This window comes from Candida pseudojiufengensis (assembly GCF_024610245.1).
Source record: "Candida pseudojiufengensis strain CBS 10847 chromosome Unknown scaffold23, whole genome shotgun sequence".
Classification (NCBI taxonomy): domain Eukaryota; kingdom Fungi; phylum Ascomycota; class Pichiomycetes; order Serinales; family Debaryomycetaceae; genus Lodderomyces; species Lodderomyces pseudojiufengensis.
Genome location: NW_026261546.1, coordinates 1,044 through 23,425, shown reverse-complemented (window position 1 = coordinate 23,425; position 22,382 = coordinate 1,044). Strand labels below are relative to the sequence as shown.

Genomic DNA, 22,382 nt, shown 5'->3' with positions numbered 1-22,382 from the left:
ATTTCTTCAAATGTTTCAACACTATTATTATCATCTTGTTTTTCTTTCCAATTGGAAATAACCTTGAATACGTATAATATTGGACTATATTTATTAGCAAGAATCTTTATTAAAATTTCATCAACTACCAATATATATTTATTTACAATATAAATTAATTCAAATTTTGAAAAATATATTCTTTTTAATAATTTTGGATCTCCATATTTTGAATTTAAATAAATTTTACATTGTTCTGGTCTTATCATACAAAATTTTTTTGATATTAATTTAACTTTAAAATTTATTTGTAAATATGTTAATAATTCTGGTGATATAAATGTTGGAATTAGATAGATTGTTGTAATTAGTAGTGTTATAAATAGTAGAATTCTTAAATTATTTAGTGTTGATTGAGATAGAAGATGCAGCATTGGACTTTCAATTGAAATTGTGGTTGGAATTATGGTTGGTTGATATGCTTAATTTCGTGATCTTAATTTTTTCTCTCCAACTTTGATTCGATTACACAAAATGAAGGGTTTTAGATTTTGCAATCTTTAACATAGATCATGATTTTTGTTATGACATGTTTCAAACATAAGAAGAACTTTTCAACCGTTTCAATTACCAACTAAAGAGAAATAGAGGACCATTTTAGACCATGTTATGTATTGCAGTCTCCATATTTATCATATTGCAATTCACTGTATTAACAATCTCATCAAATGACGTCATTGACCTAGATCAACCAGATCAAAAAGTATTAAATTATTCAGAGATTTCAATTTATCAATTATCATTGCAAGAGATAAATGAAAATTTATTATCATCAATATTTTATCATAATCCAAAATCAATAATATATATAATTGAAACAAATAATAGTATAGTTCCAATAGATGAAATTTTATATTCATCAATAATTGAAAATTCCCAAAGGAAAGAATTAAATTATTTAGAAATTCAAATAAATTTTCAAAATTTACCAATAGATTCATCAGAGTTCAATTATATACCTATATCACCATGTATATCAAGTAATTCATTTGAATTAGATGCTCCATTAATGGGGATAGCATTAACTCATAGATTTATAATATCAACTAGATTTATGACAACAATAGGAGAATCAATAAGTATTAAAGGTTCATTAAATCCATTTGCATATTATTATTATTTTTTATATTATTTAAATGATTCATCAATTGCAATAAATTTACAAGAAAGATCAAAATTAAAATATTCAAAAGAAAAAGATTTTGATTATTTTTTAGCTTGTTATTCAACTCATTTTGCTTCAAGATTATTTGGTTATATATCACTAATAAAGATTACTCCATTAATTAGATTAATTAATTTTAATAAATTAAAAAATAAAGTTGATATTAGTAGGATTTGGATAAAGCATAAATCAAGATTAATTATAGACAATAATGAAATTAATCCAAATCGTATTGTTTGTGATGTTGGTACAAGAGATTATTTAAAATGTGATGAAAATAAAGGTACTATAAGAGATGGAAATGGGAATGAAATTATATGGGAAAATGAATATTAGGAAGAATATATATCATACAACAGTAGTCACATGTTCATAATTTATCATTCTTTCTACTCTTGAATGGTTGCAAAAAGAAAATAGTTTTGATGGAAAAATGTTTTAACTACTTTCTCTCTCTCTCACTTTAAAAAATTTTAATTGCCAACCCATTCCGGGACTCGAACCCGGAGTCTTCAGCTTAGGAGGCTAACGCCTTAACCGTTGGGCTAAATGGGCAAGTTTAGCAATTTTGAAGCCCTACAAACAATAGTGGCTGTAATGATATGTCCTATTCTGGTCGAGATATTTAGAACGAAGTTGGAATGGTCCTGAATAAAATTTAATTCCTACAACCAAGTTTCCGACTAAATGGAGGAAAAATGAGTGAAATATAGATGTTCATTTGTTTGATCAAGATGATAAGCCTTTGGGTACATCTATTTGAATCTTTTAATTGAAATCAACATGGCAAGGTATATTTAGAGTATTCGAGGTGTTTGTTGTTCAAATTTTACACTCAACTATTTTTTGCTGGTTATTCTCTCGTGATCAATATGATTAGATATTAACGTGAGCCAAATTTCAAATGATTTATCAATAAGTCAAATTACATTTACAACTCCTTTTTCATGGGGTTTCCACCTAATCTGATTAGTGAAAATCAACTCTAAGCCTTGACTGATACGATAACAAGTTGAAATAAAAAAAAAGACATGTTCAATAATAAGGAACTGAGCAGGTAAGGAGGTGATGGAGGCAAATTTTTAACTAAAAATGGTTGCAAAAAAAAATCAAATAAATACTTGGCGATGTTTTAAAGTTGACGAAACCTTTTTTTTTTGCTACTTCTTTGCATTCCCTTGTGGTAGGCGAAGTAAGTCGAATGATGACAAGATGAAATTTTCATCTGTTAACTCATTAATGTGGCGAAGATAATCTCTATTTGAATGAGATTTCAACTCTCATTTTTTGACAATGAAATAAGTCTTGGAAATAAAAATGTTGATGTAATTTGATGAAATCATCATTTAAAACCAATGTTATCAAAAATCATTTGATAATGGTTGCAAAACATAAAAAATGTATACCTAGAGAGTATAACAATCATTCGAATATGCAAAGTTATATCTTGCGCCTCGTTTCAAAACATTATACATCTTGTTTTGTACTCTTCATTCAATGTATAAACTACTACAACGGAATATTCTCATTAAATCTAAGAGCGTAAGTGGCTCAAAAAAAGATCTAACTTAATGGCTCAAATTTGAAAATTATTTTAAAATTTGAAACATCTGAATGAAATAATATAATTAGCGGAATTTTAAAGTTTATAGAAATCTCGCTAGTCTAACACAAAAGCTTGTAGTGAGTTTGGTTACACAAAGGTGTTATAGCTTGCATATATCCGATTGTTGCATTTTGAAGTTTAAAAAAAAAAATAGAGGGAAGACCAATTAATATGTTTAATAGAATGGACCTCGCTGAACTGTCTAATCTTTACATTATCGATTGATGAAGAAAAAGATTAAGTTGATGTAAATATTTTGGATGTACTCATTTTCTTTATCACGGTTTTAAGATTTTACTTTGCCTCTTAAGCAAACGTAAAATACTTAATTAAACAAGCATTTAAGCATGTAAGTAAGAAATTAAAATTTACGATAAATACATTATTATTATCTTAGGTCAATTTTAAGCCCAAATTTCTTTAAAACAATAAGATAAAATTATTCAAAAGTATTTTACACATACTTGCAAAAAGAAAGGACCCTACAGAACGGTCAAACAACAAATTGTAGGACGCCTTCGACCGCAGTGTTGTTTGAATTTGAAAAATATATGTATGTTGAAGTACCTTTTTTATTTATTTATTCTCTCTCGTGACTAGAAAATGATGAAATTATGTAAATATAATATGTCATCTTTATTATATATTTTTATTTTATTAATCTAAATGACTAAATGAATGATGGTCCCTGTGCTATTACTATACCTTTATTTTTTGAGTGAGAAAAAAAAAGTAATTATTACTGAGTTATTAGTAGAAATTAACCGACCATATTAAACTCTAGTTGGAGAGAGAGTTGTATGTTCTCCACATAAAGATTGTATCAGAAGAATCTAAACGAATAGGGAGAGAAGAGAATGTATAATGAAAATTATTTTCCTATCAATTGTACGGCTTCACTTTGACTTCTTCATCCAATTGTACTATTACTACTACTTGTACTACTAAATTAGGTCGAGTTGACCTTCTCTTCTTTTATTGTTTCATTTAACTTTTGTTCGTTTTTTATTTTTTCTTGGTTTTACACAGCCTCTTTTTTTTGGTTTTTGTGCTCTCACTTTGGTTTCGGATTTATTTAAGATCATTCATTCAAATACATTCAACTGAAACATAACAAGAAGAAGAAGGATGAGTTAGATGAACACACTATGGTATAGCTGTCACACATACTAGAGGAGATAAGCATATAATCAAACATTGATATAAGCCTTCTACAAACTTTTGTACAACTAAAAATCTTAATTAGGTTAAATTAAAATTATTCATTGGTTTTGTACCTTATTTTCTTTTTTTTTATATTTTTTTTTTTCATCAATACGTACCCATATACAATTCTATACATCATTCAATAATATAGTGTAGTAAGATAAGTGGTTTTTTTAATTTCTATTTAGATTCAATTAATCAGTATCTGTGGTATCAGTAACATAAGTATTAGTACGGAGTATATTGTGTATCATTCATATTCTTTATTTCCATATATTATATACTTAGATAAATCTCACTCTATTATTTTTACTTAGTTTAATATTTTATCAAAATTTACAAACCATTTTAAATAGATCAAATCTTATAATACTACTATTCATTTGATCGTATTATACATCAATAAGAGCATAACACTTCATTAGAATCAAACTATAAACTACTACTGAGAATCAATCAATAACTAGGATTTCAATTTAACTAAAGTAATCAAGTAAAGTAAAAGAAGATCTACATAAATATTAAAAGATATTTTTTAAAGTTAAGATTGCCCTTTTTTAAAAAACTCCATATAAGTTCATATAAGTTATATCGAAGTTATCTACATCATTATAGCAACTCAGGTCCATAAGAACTCAATCATCATTTAAAGTTAATCAAACTCATTCAATTCAGCTTATTAGCATATTTCACAATCATACATACTATTTTATGAAATTTCAGATATAGCATCAAATCATTTTTACAACCAAACTATTATATTATATTATTCAAAAAAGTACACATTACTTACAACCAAAACATACATATTTAACTTCTAGAATATATTCAATCATCATATTTATATAGCATACATATAACACATAACTACACACAAAAATATGGCTCCACGAACTCCAGCTGATAAGTTGGGTCATGGTAAAACTTTAGAAATACCTCAATATGATGATGATGATGATTCTTCTTCAATAAATTCAAATACTCCATTAAATGAAGATGATCATACAAAACAAAAATCAACTACACAATCACAACAACCACAGCAGTCACAACAACAACAACAGTCTCAATCTCAATCTCAACTTCAAAATAAAATTTCAGTAGATACAACTAGACCAATTCATAAACTTTCAAATAATCCTACTTCATTATCATTACATAAATTAGCATCAAGAATTTCAACTTCAAATTCAAAAAAACATTCAGATTATAATATAACACCAGCAGAATTAATTCCATTACATGATCCAAAATCATTAAAATATCTTTATGAAATTGGAGGATTTGATAAATTATGTAATTTATTAAATACAAATTTAAACAAGGGGTTAGATAATCATAATTCCAAGGATTTAGATATAAGAAGATCAAATTTTGGTATAAATAAATTACCTCAAAAAGTTTCAAAATCTTTTTTCCAATTATGTTATGAAGCTTTTAAAGATAAAGTTTTAATTATTTTATCAATTGCTGCAATTGTTTCTTTAGCTTTGGGTCTTTATGAAACTTTTGGTAGTGGTACTCATTATGATGATGAAGGTAAACCTTTACCAAAAGTTGATTGGGTTGAAGGAGTTGCTATATTAGTTGCTGTTTGTATTGTTGTATTAGTTGGAGCAGCAAATGATTATCAAAAAGAAAGACAATTTGCAAAATTAAATGCCAAGAAGGAAGATCGTGAATTAATTGTTATTAGAAATGGTGAACAAAAATTAATTTCAATTTATGATTTATTAGTTGGTGATATTATAAATTTACAAACTGGTGATGTTGTACCTGCTGATTCTATATTATTTCAAGGAGAAGTTGAATGTGATGAAAGTGCATTAACTGGAGAATCTGAAACTATTAGAAAATTACCTGTTAAAGAATGTGTGGAAATTTATGAAAAAAATTTACCAACTGATGAAGACATAGGTAGTAAAAATATAAAATTTAAAGATCCTTTTTTAATTTCTGGTTCAAAAATTTTATCTGGATTAGGTAATGCAATGGTTACAGCAGTTGGTTCAAATTCAATTCATGGTAGAACAATGGCAAGTTTAAATGTTGAAGCAGAAACTACTCCAATGCAAGTTAGATTAGATAATTTAGCTGAAGGTATTTCAAAATATGGATTTTTAGCTGCAATTATATTATTTATTGTTTTATTTATAAGATATTGTGTTGATATTGCTCCAGGTGGAATTTTTCATAATTTAAAATCTGCTGATAAAGGTAAAAAATTTATTGATATTATTATTACTGCTGTTACTATAGTTGTTGTTGCTATACCTGAAGGTTTACCATTAGCTGTTACTTTAGCATTAGCTTTTGCAACTACAAGAATGGCTCAAAATGGTAATTTAGTTCGTGTTTTAAAAAGTTGTGAAACAATGGGAGGAGCAACAGCTGTATGTTCAGATAAAACTGGTACATTAACTGAAAATAAAATGAGAATTGTTAGAGGAATATTTGGATTAAAAAATAATGGAGAAATTTTAGAATTTTGTGATTTAGCTGATAATAAATATAATGAACCAACTTCAAAAGAAATTATAAATGAAATAACACCAGAAATGAAAATTTTTTTAACAACAAATATGATTTTAAATTCAACAGCATTTGAAAATTCAGATTATGATGAAACAAAAGTATTAGAAGCTAAACAAAGACCACCACAAAAATCATTTTTCCATAGTTTATTTAAAAAACAAAATAAATCTCAATTACAATTAGGTATGGTTGATGAACCTTATTTAGGTAATAAAACAGAATCTGCATTATTATTATTAGCAAATAAAACTTTTGGAAGTTTTTTATCAAAATCATTAGAAGAAATTAGAAAAGAAAATCAATCTGATATTGTACAAATTATACCATTTGAAAGTTCAAGAAAATGGGCTGGAATTGTAATGAAAATTGAAAATGGTTTTAGAGTTTACGTAAAGGGAGCAGCTGAAATTATATTTAAAAATTGTGGATTTGAAAATAGTGAAAATGGAGATTTAATTAAATTAGATAGAACAAAAAGAGATTCAATATTAAGTAAAATTGATGAATATGCTAATGATGCTTTAAGAGCTATTGCTTTAGGTCATAGAGATTTTGTTGATATTAAAAATTGGCCTCCTTCAAATTTATCCCTCAAAGAAAATCCTCAAGAAGCTGATCCTTCTAAAATTATTGATGTTTCATCAAGTGCAAGTGAAATTAATAAACAATTTATATTAGATGCATTAGTTGGTATTCAAGATCCTTTAAAACCTGGAGTTGCTGAAGCAGTAAGACAATGTAAAAGAGCAGGAGTTACAGTTCGTATGGTTACTGGTGATAATTTAAATACTGCAAAAGCAATATCAAAAGAATGTAATATTTTAACTCCTGATGATTTATCAAATGAATATGCTTATATGGAAGGTCCTCAATTTAGAAAATTATCACAACAAGAAAGAAATAAAATTGTACCTCAATTAAAAGTTTTAGCAAGATCATCACCAGAAGATAAAAGAATATTAGTTGATACTTTAAGAAAAAAAGGTGATGTTGTTGCAGTTACTGGTGATGGTACAAATGATGCTCCAGCATTAAAATTAGCAGATGTTGGATTTTCAATGGGTATAGCAGGTACAGAAGTTGCAAGAGAAGCTTCAGATATTATATTAATGACTGATGATTTTACTGATATTGTTCAAGCTATAAAATGGGGTAGAACTGTTGCTACATCAATTAAAAAATTTATTCAATTTCAATTGACTGTTAATATTACTGCATGTGTTTTAACATTTGTTTCTGCTGTTGCTTCTTCAGAAAATCAATCTGTTTTAACTGCTGTTCAATTATTATGGGTTAATTTAATTATGGATACTTTAGCTGCTTTAGCTTTAGCAACTGATAAACCAGATGATTCATTTTTAAATAGAAAACCAGCAGGTAGAACAGCTCCATTAATTTCAACATCAATGTGGAAAATGATTTTAGGACAATCAATAACTCAATTAATTATAACATTTATATTACATTTTGCAGGTAAACAATTATTTTACCCTGGTCAATCTCATATAAGTAATCATCAACAAAAACAATTAGATGCAATGACTTTTAATACATTTGTTTGGTTACAATTTTGGAAATTATTTGTAACAAGAAAATTAGATGAAGCAGATGAAATTAAAACTATTAGAGGTAGAATTACATGGGAAAATTTAAATTTTTTTCAACATCTTTTTAGAAATTGGTATTTTATAACTATTGCTTTAATTATTGGTGGTTTTCAAATTTTAATTATGTTTGTTGGTGGTGCTGCTTTTAGTGTTGCAAGACAAACTCCAGGAATGTGGGCAACTGCTATATTATGTGGTTTCATTTCAATTCCTGTTGGATTATTAATTAGAATTATACCAAATTATTGGGTTGAAAAAATTTTCCCAACAAAAGCATTTAATAAATTTATATATATTGTTGGATTTAAATGGGTTAGAAGGAAAAAAAATAAAGATTTAGAGTTTAATCATGAAGATGATGAAGATGAAAGAAATGGTGATTTAAGTAGTAATAATAATATTGAAATATCTCATGAGAATACTACTAATTTACCTCATCATAATAGTTTAGATAGTGATGATGGTAATGATCATTTAAATGATAAATTAAGTGGTGATAAATGATGATAATAGATTTTAAGTTTAAGTGTATAAACTTTTGTTCATAATTTTGTATTATTATTTAATATTGATTCAAATATTTATTAAGTTGTATCTGTATTACTATATTTATATTCTTCTCTTTGCTTTAATTATTTGATCGAATGACTAATCCTTCAGTTTAGAGTTTGTTTCAGTAGTTGTAGAGAACTGACTTCGTATAGAATTATGAAACTAACTTTAGCTTCTCCGTAGTAATTCGAAACCTAATTTATATCAAAGTTTATTTTAAAGTTTTTTTGATATTTTGCAACCAAATTTTGCAGCCACAGTCAGTCAACAAGTTTGATTCAAGACATGCTTGTAATCAACGAAAAGTCATTCACAAAACAAGCTTTAGATTTTAGACTAGCTGTATTAGTCTTGTTTAATGGATCGGGATATGAGTGATAAGCGATTTAGTTACTAACTCCACATTTCACACAAATTACACTAAAAATCTGTTGATGTATTATAAAACACAAAAATGATAATCTCATACATCACCTGAAAAATTGAACGAAAAAAAAGAACCAAACTCTAGTTCATAAATCAATATCTACCATTAAGCTTAAGAAAGACTATACTCACCAACATGACTATTGAATCAGATTTAGAATCTAATAGAGTTAAAGAATTAGATAATTTATTAACTATTATAAAACCAAAAATTCTTGAATATATAGCGAGATCAGATCCAAAAAATGAAAATTATTCAAATGATTCATTAGGAAAATATTATGAACCAAATTTTTTAAAATCTAAATTTATAAATATTGATGATAATTTACAAAAACCAGCTTCACAGACCGAATTATTGGAAGTTATTGATAAAGTTTTAGAATATTCTGTAAATACTTGGAATCCTGGATTTTTAGATAAATTATATGCTTCAAATAATCCAATAGGAGTTATTTCAGATATTTTATTAAGTATATTAAATACAAATTCTCATGTTTATACAGTATCACCTGTATTATCAGTATTAGAAAATTTTATTGGTAAAAAATATGCTTCATTATTTTTTATAAATAATCAAAAAACATGTGGTGGATTAACTTTTAGTGGAGGATCATGGTCAAATATAACAAGTTTACAAATTGCAAGAAGTTTAAAATTTCCAGAAACTAAAACTAGGGGAAATTTGAATTATAAATTTGCTATATATACAAGTAAACATTGTCATTATTCTGTTGTTAAAGGAGCTATTTTATTAGGATTAGGTTCTGATAATGTTTTTAAAATTGATGTTGATGATGATGGAAAATTAATTATTGATGATTTGGAAAAAACTATAACCAAAAGTATTGAAGATGGTTATACTCCATTATATATAAATTCAACTGCTGGTACCACTGTTTTTGGATCTTATGATAATTTTACTGAAATTTCAAAAATTGCTAAAAAATATAATATTTTTTTCCATATAGATGGATCGTGGGGTGGTAATGTTATATTTTCTGAAAAATATAAAGATAGATTAAAAGGAAGTGAATTTGCTGATTCTATAACTGTAAATCCTCATAAAATGTTAGGTATACCAAATACTTGTTCATTCTTGTTATTACCAAATGTGAATAATTTTCAAACTGCAATGAGTTTAAAAGCTCCTTATTTATTTCATCAAAGAGAAAATGAAGATGATGAAAATTATGATTTAGCAGATGGTACAATGGGTTGTGGTAGAAGAGCTGATAGTTTTAAATTTTATTTAAGTTGGCTTTATTATGGTCAACAAGGTTTTTCAAAAAGAATAAATCATGCTTTTGAAATTCAACAATATTTTGTTAAAAAAATTAGTGAAGATTTAAGATTTGAAATTGTTGGTCCAAATCCTCCTCAATGTTTACAAGTTTGTTTTTATTATAAACCTAAACATATTAAAACGGAAAATAATACAGAAATTACAAGATTTATTTCTAGAAAATTACATTTATTAAGTAAATATCTTGTTGATTTTAGTCCTAATCCAAATGATGATTCTAAAGGAGAATTTTTTAGAGTTGTTTTTAATTCACCTATTCTAACTGATAAAACAGTTGATGATTTAATTGAGAATATTATTAATGTTGGTGATGAATTTAAGGAACAATCATAGAGTTTATAGATGATATATATTTTCGTATAAGACGTTAATCATTATTAGTGATACTTACGGTAGTATATGCAGAAAAAAAACTTACTTTAATCTAGAATCTAACGTTTTATTTATACAAGTTGATCGACTTTTAGTATTATTAAAATCCAAAACCTCCCTTTGAATATGCCATTGGTTTTATATCTGGATGTTCGACAGCTTCAAAAGTTTCATTAGTTAATAACCATGGATTATTTTCATCTTCAATTTTTTTATATCCATCACCTTCATCTTTTGTTGGATCATATTTTGAATTTTCAATAAAATGTAATACCCCACCTAAATTACCTGTTGAATCACAATAATTTGGTGCTGAAAATACAGTTATTAATCTACCATTATGTTCTTCTTCTATACCTGACATTCTAACTTCATGTGATCTTAAAATTTTTCTAATTTTATTATTTAAACAAAATCTTTCAGTTATATCTGGTCCAAATTGAATACCAATACCTCTTTTAGAAGGTGATCTACCATTTATAACTTGAGGATCAGTCCATAATAATTCCATTGCTATACCTTCTTTTGGAGGTTGTGATGATCCACTAATGGGGAATCTATTTATATTTTTAATATCATTTAAGGTGGTCTTATCATTTGAAAATAATCCTCCATGCATACATAAATATTCTCTATTTATTAAACAAGCTAATGGTAATGAACCAAAACTTTCAGTAAAAAATTTATAAATTTTTTTATTATATTTATGTTCAACTTCATCACAAAATCCATAAGTTTTATTCATATCATTTGTTTCATGATTTCCTCTATTTAAAAATATTTTTGTTGGAAATAAAATTTTTAATATATACAAGTATAATATAACTTCAGTTGACCAAGATCCTCGATCAACAAAATCTCCATTAAATAAATATACATGATCATTTGAAACTTTACCAAATTTTTTAAATATGTTTAATACATCATAAAATTGTCCATGAGTATCTCCAACTACTGTTAATTTCGAGCCACCTATTATTTCATCATCATTTGAACTTCTTGATAATTTTGAATGATTTATTGAAACTTCAGTCATACTTTTTTCATTTTTTAAAATTTGATTTACTTTCGCTATTATTGCAAAAACGTGTTTTTTTGGTAATCTACCTCCATCTTTAAATAATTTTATAACATATTTCAAATAATTTAGATCAAGTCCTTCAATATCGACGATTACATTATTTTTATTATCTTTTTTAGTCGTTATATCTAAAGTTGGTCCTTGCCATGATTTTTCAATTTGAATACTTGAATAATCAATTGTATTAAAAATAGAAACATGAGAATCTCCAGCTATAGCTTTTTCAAAAGCTTCTCTTTTTAAATAATTTGTACATTGTTTATAATTTTCTAAAGTTAATTTATCATTCGGCAATTTTGTTAATAAAAATTTAAAATTTTGTTGAGCTTTTTTATGTTGTAATATAGCCATTTGAGATACACCTTTTCTATAATATGCTTTTAAAAAATTAGGATTTTGTTCAATTGCTAAATCACAATCTTGTATAGCTAAACCATAATTTTCTAATTTAATTTGAACTTGAGCTCTATTTGAATAAAATATTGCATTCGTTGGATCTAATTCGATAGCTTTTGTATAAGACGCTATTGCTTCTTCATATTCATGATTTTTCAAATGTTGATTTCCTTCATCTTTATATTTGATGGCTTCATCAGTATTTGTTGACATTTGAATCCAAAAAGAATAAGATAGATTTTAGTTAATCGTATCGTGATTATTATAATTTTTATTTTTCTATTTTCTTTTTTTTTTCAAATTTCTAATTTCCATCAACTATTCAGAACGATCAAGAATGGAGACAAATTTGTGAATGATGTTGTTCAAGCGTCAATCCAACTCTCTTAAGTCGTATGCACTGTTATAACTTTAAATAGATATTCGAGAAACAGGTGCCTCAGAAAAGGTGGTATTCTCTGTTTGATCTGATTTGGTCTACACTAAATTATTTTTCTAATAACAAACTATGACTATGCTACTATTAAACTATTTACACCATATTGAAGCCATTTGATTCTATTTTGATCAAAATTGATTTTTGAAACTAACCTTTTTCTAAGTATAAAATTCATTGTATCTTCTGATATACTCAACCCATTAATATCTAGAATATTTAATTTTATCAAATTCTTAGAGTTTAAATAATTTAATAATTTCAATAAATCAATGCCATCTATTTGATTGAAACTTAAATCAAGATTTATGGATCTTTGTTTTTCAAAATTTAAATTTTCAAATTGTTTTATTATATTCATTATACCAATAGTATCAATATTTAATTCATTCAAATATAAAGTTGTTAAATTTGAACATAATTTTAAAATATCATGTAATTGCATTTGATGTTGTTTTGGATGGAAATGATTTGTTTGGTTTTTGATTGAAAAATCTAAGTAAGTTGAATGACCTAAATTTAATGACAATAAAGTAGTTGAACACATTTTTAAAAGCCTTATTAGTCCGAAATGTGATAAGTTGTTTCTATAAAGATCTAAATGCTGAAGTAATGATAGTTCTGGAATTAATACTATATTACCTAATTCTTGTAGATTTAAAATATTATCAACTTTTACTTCTCTGAATGTAAAATTTAATAATTTGAAATTTGGCTTGTAATTTAAAAACATTTGTAATAATGTAATAAGATTTAAACCTTCATTATTTTCTAAATACAATTTTTGCAATTGCTTACAATTGATCAAAGATTCACCTAATATTGGTAAGTGATTACTCAAATCAAATGAAACTATGGTCAAATCTTTTAGCTGGCTGAAGGATCTACTAATAAGTGATGGTGGAAAGGGTGAATAAGTCTCATTTGAAATTCTCATTGTCGTGGAATTTAATAATTTTGGATGATTTATTAATACGAGTTCTTCTAAATTTGGATAGTCTTCTAATACAAGACTTTTGTATTTGTTGAAAATTTTGTCATTTACAGGTAGATTTTGTAAAGATGATTTTTCAGGTATGAAAACAACAATTTTCAATCTTTTCAAGTTTGGGAAGATATTAACTAATATTTGTGATGATTTCATTGAACAATTTATACCTAAATTTAACTCCTCCATATATTTGAAATTATTTAATCTCCATCCATTTTTATAAAGAGCATAAAAAAAATCTTGTAAGTTTAATTTCAAATCCTTTAAATCAAGTGATCCTAGATGTATTTGATTTTCTTTTACCAACAATGATATAACATGTAAAATTTTAGAATCATAAACTTGATTAATCTTTAAATTTTTAATTATTTTTAAATTTGTATTACTTACATTTTTCTTGAAAAATTTAAGACCAACATTAAATTCATCTAATGTGATGTTGTTCTTACATTTGAAATCAAAAATTTGTAGTTTATTTAAATTGTTATACCATTGTTTGCAAGTTAAAAGGCAATTAAATTTTTCAATCATTGATAACTGTTTGACAATTTCGTTTACTATTTCAATTGGTAATTGGTTGAATGGGTCTATATTTTGCTTTACAACTTTCCTTTTCTTCCTTTGTTGTGAATCTTGTGATGATGATGCACTAGACGTGATTGACCTTAGAATGGAATCATTGGGCACGCTTTTTTTTTCTTTCTCTAGTTTCAATTCTTGATTGAGAAGTTTGTATTGCAGTTTCAATTTCTCAGTTAAGTTAGCTTGACTGTTGAGAATTTGATCAACGTCTTCCTTCTTATTCTTTTCCCGTAAAGATCTTAAAATATATATCCCTGTTTGATAATTTTTGTAAGCTTCAAATTTTTGATTTAATAAATACAAAATTTTACCAATTCTAAGGTATCCCTTTACGTTAAATGGTTCATATTTTAGTATCAATTTTGATTCTTTTAATGCTAAATTATGTTTATCTAATTTTTCGAGACATGATGCTTTCTGATCTAATAAAGTACTGAGTTTTGGATGAACTAATTCACCAAATTTTGGAACTTTTGCTAAATTATAATGATTTGATCTGATTTGTTTTATTTCGGTTGGAGTTAATTGTTTTAATTGGAATATTAAACGGTTGAATAATTGGAGTGCCTTAGTATATTCATTTGATTTGAAATATAGTACAGCTAACTTGCTCTCCTCCCTCAATTTTTCTTCTTCAATCATGCTTATTGCTCCATCTCTTATACTGGAAATATGATTTTGTCAGTGGTTTTTCAATGGGTTCTTCTCTGATCCGTCGGTTTTGAATTCATTGTTTACAATATTGTAAACACAAAAGAAGTTGATATTGAAATCAAACGCGTAAAAATATATTTGTATCACTAAAAGCTCATTTTAAGAGTTACCACTGATAACAGCTGCAAAAGAAAAAAAGATATATTGATGAGGCATTCCATCGACTTGAATAACTCTAGTAAACTTATGAATTACAAAGGGTAAGAAACTTTACAATTTACTGTTAGTCAATTCTAATTTTGAGTATTGGAAAATTGACATACGTGTTCTTACTCCTATCTACTTCTTTCCAAGAAGATTCTAATATCAACGTTTTGTAGACAGAACTCATGCCATAATTCTTGAGATGGGAACAATTCATAAAAATAATAATAACTTTTGCTTTGGGTCCATCAATATAATAAATTTATAAAATGAAACTTGATATTATATGAAACAAGATTACATAGCTACTTTTGTGTAATTAACTTCTGTCGTGTGATCGTAAATTTTAAAATTCAAATATTTTGCAACAATTGGACTAAAAGCTCTTCGACAAATAAATCTCAAATATCTGTCATTTCCGGTGTAAGATCTTCAGACAAACGAGAACTTTTGAAAATTTTGTAGAAGTTATTATTATTATTTTACCATTTATATGAATATTTGGTCTATTGGATTCAATTGCGTTAATATCTCGTATATTTTTGATTTGGTAGCTTTTTTGCAACACGTGCTCCATCAATTTTAATTTGGTCCTAATATTTAGTAAATGAAAATGGAAACAATGCGGCTCTTTCAATCTAATAAATTAAGTATTTTGATAAAATGGAACATCAAATTTTAACAAGATTTAATTAGTTCTAAAATTATCAATTTTTGAAAATTCAACCATTTACTGAAATCTTATTCCAGATTTAACCAGATTTTGACATCTAATTCCAAATCTTAGATCAATTGAATAACATTCATTCATATAATTTGAATACTTATCATCACACAATACAGATATATTTTTTCTGATAAGACTTATCATTTTTATTGCTTTCAATAACTTCCAATCCTAAAATCTCATCATGTCATCAACAAATAAAAGAATAGCATTACCAGCAAGAGTGGAGCCAAAAGTTTTTTTCGCTAATGAAAGAACATTTTTATCTTGGTTAAATTTTACAGTTATCTTGGGATCTTTAGGTGTTGGTTTATTAAATTTTGGTGATTATATTGGTAGAATTTCTGCAGGATTATTTACATTTATTGCAATGTTTACAATGTTATATGCTTTAATAACTTATCATTGGAGAGCAAAAGCAATTAGATTAAGAGGTGCAGGTCCATATGATGATAGATTTGGACCAACTATGCTATGTTTCTTTTTATTAATTGCTGTAATTGTTAATTTTATATTAAGAATTAGAGCTTAATATATTGTATAGGACATTCTTAATATAAATCACTTTTTACAAGAAGTTGTAACTATCCGTTCTATAAATTATCTTTAAATCTTACAATAATTAAGATTTCCTTGATTTTGGTGAGACAAAAAAAATACGTAGATATCTAGGTAATATTCATCAATTCGTAACTACAACCACAATGTCTAAAGTAATCGCAGTATATCTAGCTGAATTTGATGTTAGATCTGGATATAAACTACTATGGTCATACTCAACTATAGATAATTTTGTATTTGATGCAATAGAATATAAATCATTACCTAGTGGAATTCATGATTTCAAAAATGCAACCACATATATAAGTCATAAATCAAATAATAAAATATATTATGGATTAAGTTGTTTTAGACAATTTAACATTGATGATTTGGGAGATAATAATGATCGTAATAATTTGAAAATGTTTACAATTGGAATTCTTTGTGAACCAATAAAAAGTGAATGGAAACCAAATGAATTTGTAAATAATGGTTGGGAATATATTGATGAAATAAATGAAGTATTAGATCTATTGGAAGAAGATGTTAAAAAGAATCATAAATTAGATATTGAAAAATTTTCAAAAAAGTTTAAAAGTATTGGATCAAATTCAAATTTATCACTACCTAAAGAACCAATTGTTAAAAACCATTTACTATTAAATCTACCTAAATTATTTGAATTAACGGGGCCTTTAGTGTTTACAATATATAAACAAAGTTTATTAAGAAAAAACATACTATTTTTTAATGAAACTCATGTCACAGAAGAACAAGAAGATACTTATCGAATTCTTACATCTTTCAGTTATTTAATAGCGATATTATCTGTAATTCCTAAAGATATTAAAATCACTTCAAAATTAAGTTCACAACAACCATTATATAATATTGGATTAAATGAATTATCAACAGATTTATTGGAAGATTTTAAACAGAATGGATATATAGGTGTTACAAGTGATGAGATTTTAAAAAGTCATAAAATATATGATATTGGAGTTGAGGTTCAAAATAATAATGCAATAGCGTTTCAACAAAGTGATAAAGAAAAACTACTAAAATCAACTATTAGAGATTATCATAAATTTCAATCACTTTATACTAAATTAACAAGTAAAGAATTCAAATTTACAAATAATTCTAATATTTCTACAGATGATTTGAATTCAATAAATTCAACTGATCCAAAACAATTTAAATTATATACAGATATATCACCTCAACAAGTATTAAATGAACCTTCTTGGTGGAAATCAAATGCAACTGAACCAGTATCTTGGTCTGAATCATTTTGGTCAGCTTTTTCATGGTTTGCTTCTGCTGGTCAACAAATGAATGGTGAAGAAGAAGAAGAGGAAGAAGAAGAAAATATTACTGTTTCAACTTCTCCATCACCTACTACTAAACTAGATTTAACTGAATTGTTAAGTGTTATTGGCTATTTTCATAGATTAACTACCAAATGGTTCAAATATATTGATGATTTAATTAATGAAACAAAAGAAGAATTACAAATTTTAGAATCTGATCAACAAGAATTAATTGATAAAGTTGATTTAAATATTTCATATCAAGATATCTTAGATATGGATTTAGATCCTTATAGCTCACAAGATATTGAATTTTTAAAAGAATTTATATCTTTATATTTCGATGATAAAGTTGACAATGTAAATATTGGATATAATTTGACAAAAATATGCTGTTGATGGATTTTTATTCTTGTATAAAAGTTAATATAATAGGTATAATTAAACCACTTAGTAGAATCAAAATATTAAACCTTTTATTTTTTCCTTCTACATCATTATGGACGTCATCAATATTAAATTGATCAATGTCATTAATGCTGGTGGTTATATTGTCATTGTCTGTATAATCTTTTGAATCTAAGACGATATGATTTAATAAATGCAAAATGATATATAAGAAATTCCCAATTGAAAATAGTAAAACTTCACCAATTATTAAATCAAAATTATCATCTGAATGAAATAATGTCAACATTGAAAATGTAGATAATGTAAAAAATGGAGTAGAAATAGCAAATAATATCAAATGTAACATTAAAAATTTGCCTTGAATTTTATTTTCTTTAGTTAGTATTATTCCATAACTGAATGAAGTTGGTAATTTATGAATGATGATCCCAAAAATTAATAACAATTTTAATGCTTCATTTTGAGATACAAATGTTGAGCCTAGTGATATTCCATCAATTGAGCCGTGTATAAGCAAGCTTAATGATATAGGTGAGTTTATGATTGAATAAAACGATTCAAGTATAGATTTAAATTTGTTGTTAGTTGATAACGTCAATCCTTCTTCACTATTATTTAAATATTTATTTCCGCTATTAAATACATTATCTAGAACAAGCATCAATAAAAATCCGATCAATATAGGAAATCCAATATTAAATTTATTAATTTTAAAATTTGTAATCACTAATATTTCAAAAGCTTCAGGTAATAAAATTAATAACACTGTTCCAATTAATATTCCCACACTAAAGATTGATAACTTATTTAAATAGATTGATGTTTTATGCGTTAGTTTAATCATTTTGATCGGTAATATGCTTGATGCAAAAGTTGTTAATGCCATAATTGTGGTTACTACTAATATTTGAATGAAATTTGACATCTTGGTGGTGAAAATTTGGTACAATTGAAAATGGTTTTGCTTAGTCTTCGAATTTATTGAGCTTGATCATCAGATGCAGGTGTAATATTTGTTCTTTCAATTCTGAGTATTTGGCTAAAAATTATCTGTGAACATGATCAAGTTGATTAATCTCCATGGCTTAAGTTCTGTCAAAAATATCAACATTTGTCATATGTAGTGGCTACCAAATAATTGATAAAGAAATTTGAAGTATTTAAAGCTTGATTTGTTCAATTTTCAAGTTTGTATAAAGTATCAAAAACTTTCCAACTATATCAATTTAAGATTTAAGTATCTTTAGCATGCACTCGACTATATGTCACAAGGTGACCTGAAAACAAAATCAATAGTCAACAAAATATGATAGATCTATGATCATGAATAAGCTTTTGCGGCTTTTTCTCTACTGGCAGACGATCAGATAAAATTTTGTGCGGCTTGATTTCAGTTAGCAGACGATCGTGAAGATTTTTGTACGACATCTTTTTTCCTTGCAGACGCTCATAGTTAAGATTAAATAATCTATAATAGTCAAAAAGTCTACCTAAATCTACTCCATACCGTTTGAACCCTTGAATCAAACTCATTTCAGTACGTTCAAGCTTTTAACAAATCATAATTTGTCAAATTACACTATAGATAATGTTGTTTTCTCATATTTTCAGTTCTACTAGTATTAATTAGAGCAGACGATCAGGAATAATCACGTGCGGCTTCATTTCAGCTAGCAGGCGCTCAAAAATATTTTTGTGCAACTTGTTTTCGACTGGCAGGCGCTCATAGTTAAGCCAAACAAGATTTTCTCAAACTCATAAAACTTAGAAAAAACAGTACTCTCTGGTTACTCAAACTTTTTTGAATGATATTGGTATGAGTAATGTAGATTCATTGAAGATAATAAAGGTCGTAGAAAGCTGGATCTATCGTTTGATGTATCTATAGCAATTTATTTAGGACGCTCATAAGTAATTTTGTGCGGCTTATTTTCTACTGGCAAACGCTGATACTTAATTCTTACGTCTTTTTGTCTAAAAACTATATTGTTGAAAGCATTTATCAGTAATATTTTGATAAATTTGTATGAGCAAGAACATTTAAGTAAGTAAATGCTTAAATTTTGTATGAAACTCTTTTTCGTCGATTAAATAACTCTCGTTTTATGTACTGTAGTTAGGTTGTTAAATTTTGTAAAGAAAGAAAAATAGGATTTATATACTGGCACGTGATTTGATTTGCAAAAGTCCTGTATATTGGATTTAGTTTTTTATAATGTAGAGAGAACGACTTTTCCAGTCTCAGACCTGGAAATGTAGATGATATAGTTTAAGGTATTTAGGTAAAAAGAAGTACTGTCATATGTATGTCTTTTGTTTACTAGGAAATTAAGAGGTTGTTAGAGTGACTTTAGTTGTGAAAGAACTTCTTTTGGTGTTTTTGATATTATACTGAATTTAATAGTATTTCGTTTTTAAATTAATTGGAATTAAATATTAATAAAAGTAATTCATCGGATAGATTTTAAAAATAATTGAATTAATCATTACTTATGAAACGTAGGTAAGAATTAGAAGTTTTTGAGAGGCAGTGAATACTACGTTGATAAAGTTTATAGTCTTTGATCGTGGTTGAGTAGAGGGAAATTTGTGTACCTAGCCCTTCTCTACGAGATTGCTTATCTCTGTATTTTTCATCGTAATTTTTCTACGAAGACGAAGACTTGATGAACTGAAGTAAAAAATTGATAATTTTTTGGGCGTGGAAGCTGTTCCCTGATTTTCTTTTTTTCGATCTGTTTAATTAACTCGACCTACTACCTTTGGAAAGTTGACTTACGTAAGTGTTTTGATTTTGACTTTGAATGTGTTGACTATTGATTTTGATCGTTGGCCCTTAAGAAGTGGAGATCTTAAGTTATTTGTCTGGAATGAAAATCCAGAAGACTTGTCTTCTTGAGAATTGTTAAGATAAATGAAGAGTACTTATTAATGAAAAGTATACTGGAAATAGAAGTTTTTGAAACAAAGTGAAAACTACGTTGATAAAGAGCTGGTTTCTTGAGAAGTATGTTATTGTTAGATTCTATAAAGAAAATTGTTTAAAAAAATAGTTGATGATAGCGATTTTCTTGGTTATTGGTTGAAAGAATATCTAATAGTGAGAAAAGTAGGACTCTAGGTTAGAATTTCGAGGAAAAATAGGATACTAGATTTGAAGGTTAAGAACTGGAGACTAATTGTGCGGTGTAATAAGGGATAATTAATAACGTCTCCTTGAGAGTACTTATCTTTGTTTTAGAGAAAATTTTGTGCTGTGGTGTGTCGGAGTGTACTGAAAAGGTTTTGATAAGGTGAAAGACAGGAAAGAAAGAGCTGATAATGGTAATTCTTTTGGTAATTAGCTGGGAGATACTAAATAGTGTTGAAAGTAGGATTGAAACTGATGATTCTGAGGAAAAATAGGATACTTATGAAATTTCTGGAAGTATCTAATTGGGAGTTAAATAGTATAAAACTGTTAAAAAAAGAAAGTCGATGGAAGTCATCTTGTTGATAGTTATTGATTAATAAAAAGGTGGAATTGAATGTAAGAAGTCCAGGAATAAATTAGATACTTGAGCTGTGAAAACTATAAAAAGTATTTGATTGTAGATAATTATTTTTCTCTTCGAGATTATTTATCTTTATATTTCCCCGTTGTACTATGGGAGAGGTTTTCTATTGGATGAATTAGTATTTGAATTTGATAATTGACTGTGTAAATGACTTCGGTAAATGACCGTGATAGTTGGTTATTGGAATTGACTTGTGAGGTAAGTGAAGTTTTTTAATCCTTAATTGTTCTTACGACTATTATTCAGACTTTTTAAGGAGAAGTTAAGATATGCAGGTATTTGATGTTGATATTGTTGACTCTCTTGAAAAGTATAAGTTCTCGCTTTTTAAATGTCGACTTATAGAGGATTGAAGTTTTTGAGTCTTTTATCTGAGTCTGGTCTGTAGTGATAAAATTTATTGAAACTAAAAGTTTTTGAGTGTAAACCTATTAATAGTGATAAAAAATATCTGAATGAATATTAGTTAGTAGAAAGTAAATTAGATTTGAAGCTTTTGACAGAGTAAAATCTAGGTTGATAATGGTTAAGGTACTTGAAAAGTATATGATTAAGTTGAATGAGGAAAGAAAAGTTAAGAAAAGAGTCGATGATGGTTGTTCTCTTGAAATCTAATTGAAAAAAAATTAGTGGTAAGAAAAGTAGAAGTAAATGTGATGATTCGGGGAAAGAA

The 22,382-nt window shown here is 26.6% G+C and overlaps 8 protein-coding genes across 8 annotated transcripts; 5 read left to right on the top strand and 3 right to left on the bottom strand. All coding sequences in view use genetic code 12, as the record gives it.

Annotated features, from left to right (window-relative positions):
* Nucleotides 1-643: 643 nt before the first annotated feature.
* Nucleotides 644-1,540, top strand: KGF55_005542 (uncharacterized protein; the record flags this gene model as incomplete). The annotated part of the gene is made up of 1 exon (XM_051760566.1): nt 644-1,540. The coding sequence occupies one exon, from the start codon at nt 644-646 to the stop codon at nt 1,538-1,540; it is 897 nt and encodes a 298-aa protein (XP_051611711.1).
* A 3,357-nt stretch (nt 1,541-4,897) lies between these two features.
* On the top strand, nt 4,898-8,662 carry PMC1 (calcium-transporting ATPase; the record flags this gene model as incomplete). The annotated part of the gene is made up of 1 exon (XM_051760565.1): nt 4,898-8,662. One exon carries the CDS (start codon nt 4,898-4,900, stop codon nt 8,660-8,662), a length of 3,765 nt encoding a protein of 1,254 aa, XP_051611710.1.
* Nucleotides 8,663-9,272: 610 nt separating this feature from the next.
* On the top strand, nt 9,273-10,775 carry KGF55_005540 (uncharacterized protein; the record flags this gene model as incomplete). Its single annotated transcript, XM_051760564.1, has 1 exon — nt 9,273-10,775. One exon carries the CDS (start codon nt 9,273-9,275, stop codon nt 10,773-10,775), a length of 1,503 nt encoding a protein of 500 aa, XP_051611709.1.
* Nucleotides 10,776-10,914: 139 nt separating this feature from the next.
* Nucleotides 10,915-12,504, bottom strand: PPT1 (protein serine/threonine phosphatase; the record flags this gene model as incomplete). The annotated part of the gene is made up of 1 exon (XM_051760563.1): nt 10,915-12,504. One exon carries the CDS (start codon nt 12,502-12,504, stop codon nt 10,915-10,917), a length of 1,590 nt encoding a protein of 529 aa, XP_051611708.1.
* A 299-nt stretch (nt 12,505-12,803) lies between these two features.
* KGF55_005538 (DNA-binding SCF ubiquitin ligase subunit) lies at nt 12,804-14,942 on the bottom strand (the record flags this gene model as incomplete). Its single annotated transcript, XM_051760562.1, has 1 exon — nt 12,804-14,942. One exon carries the CDS (start codon nt 14,940-14,942, stop codon nt 12,804-12,806), a length of 2,139 nt encoding a protein of 712 aa, XP_051611707.1.
* Nucleotides 14,943-16,069: 1,127 nt separating this feature from the next.
* KGF55_005537 (uncharacterized protein) lies at nt 16,070-16,417 on the top strand (the record flags this gene model as incomplete). The annotated part of the gene is made up of 1 exon (XM_051760561.1): nt 16,070-16,417. One exon carries the CDS (start codon nt 16,070-16,072, stop codon nt 16,415-16,417), a length of 348 nt encoding a protein of 115 aa, XP_051611706.1.
* Nucleotides 16,418-16,589: 172 nt separating this feature from the next.
* On the top strand, nt 16,590-18,140 carry KGF55_005536 (uncharacterized protein; the record flags this gene model as incomplete). Its single annotated transcript, XM_051760559.1, has 1 exon — nt 16,590-18,140. The coding sequence occupies one exon, from the start codon at nt 16,590-16,592 to the stop codon at nt 18,138-18,140; it is 1,551 nt and encodes a 516-aa protein (XP_051611705.1).
* A 7-nt stretch (nt 18,141-18,147) lies between these two features.
* On the bottom strand, nt 18,148-18,996 carry KGF55_005535 (Mn(2+) transporter; the record flags this gene model as incomplete). Its single annotated transcript, XM_051760558.1, has 1 exon — nt 18,148-18,996. One exon carries the CDS (start codon nt 18,994-18,996, stop codon nt 18,148-18,150), a length of 849 nt encoding a protein of 282 aa, XP_051611704.1.
* Between the last annotated feature and the right edge of the window lie 3,386 nt (nt 18,997-22,382).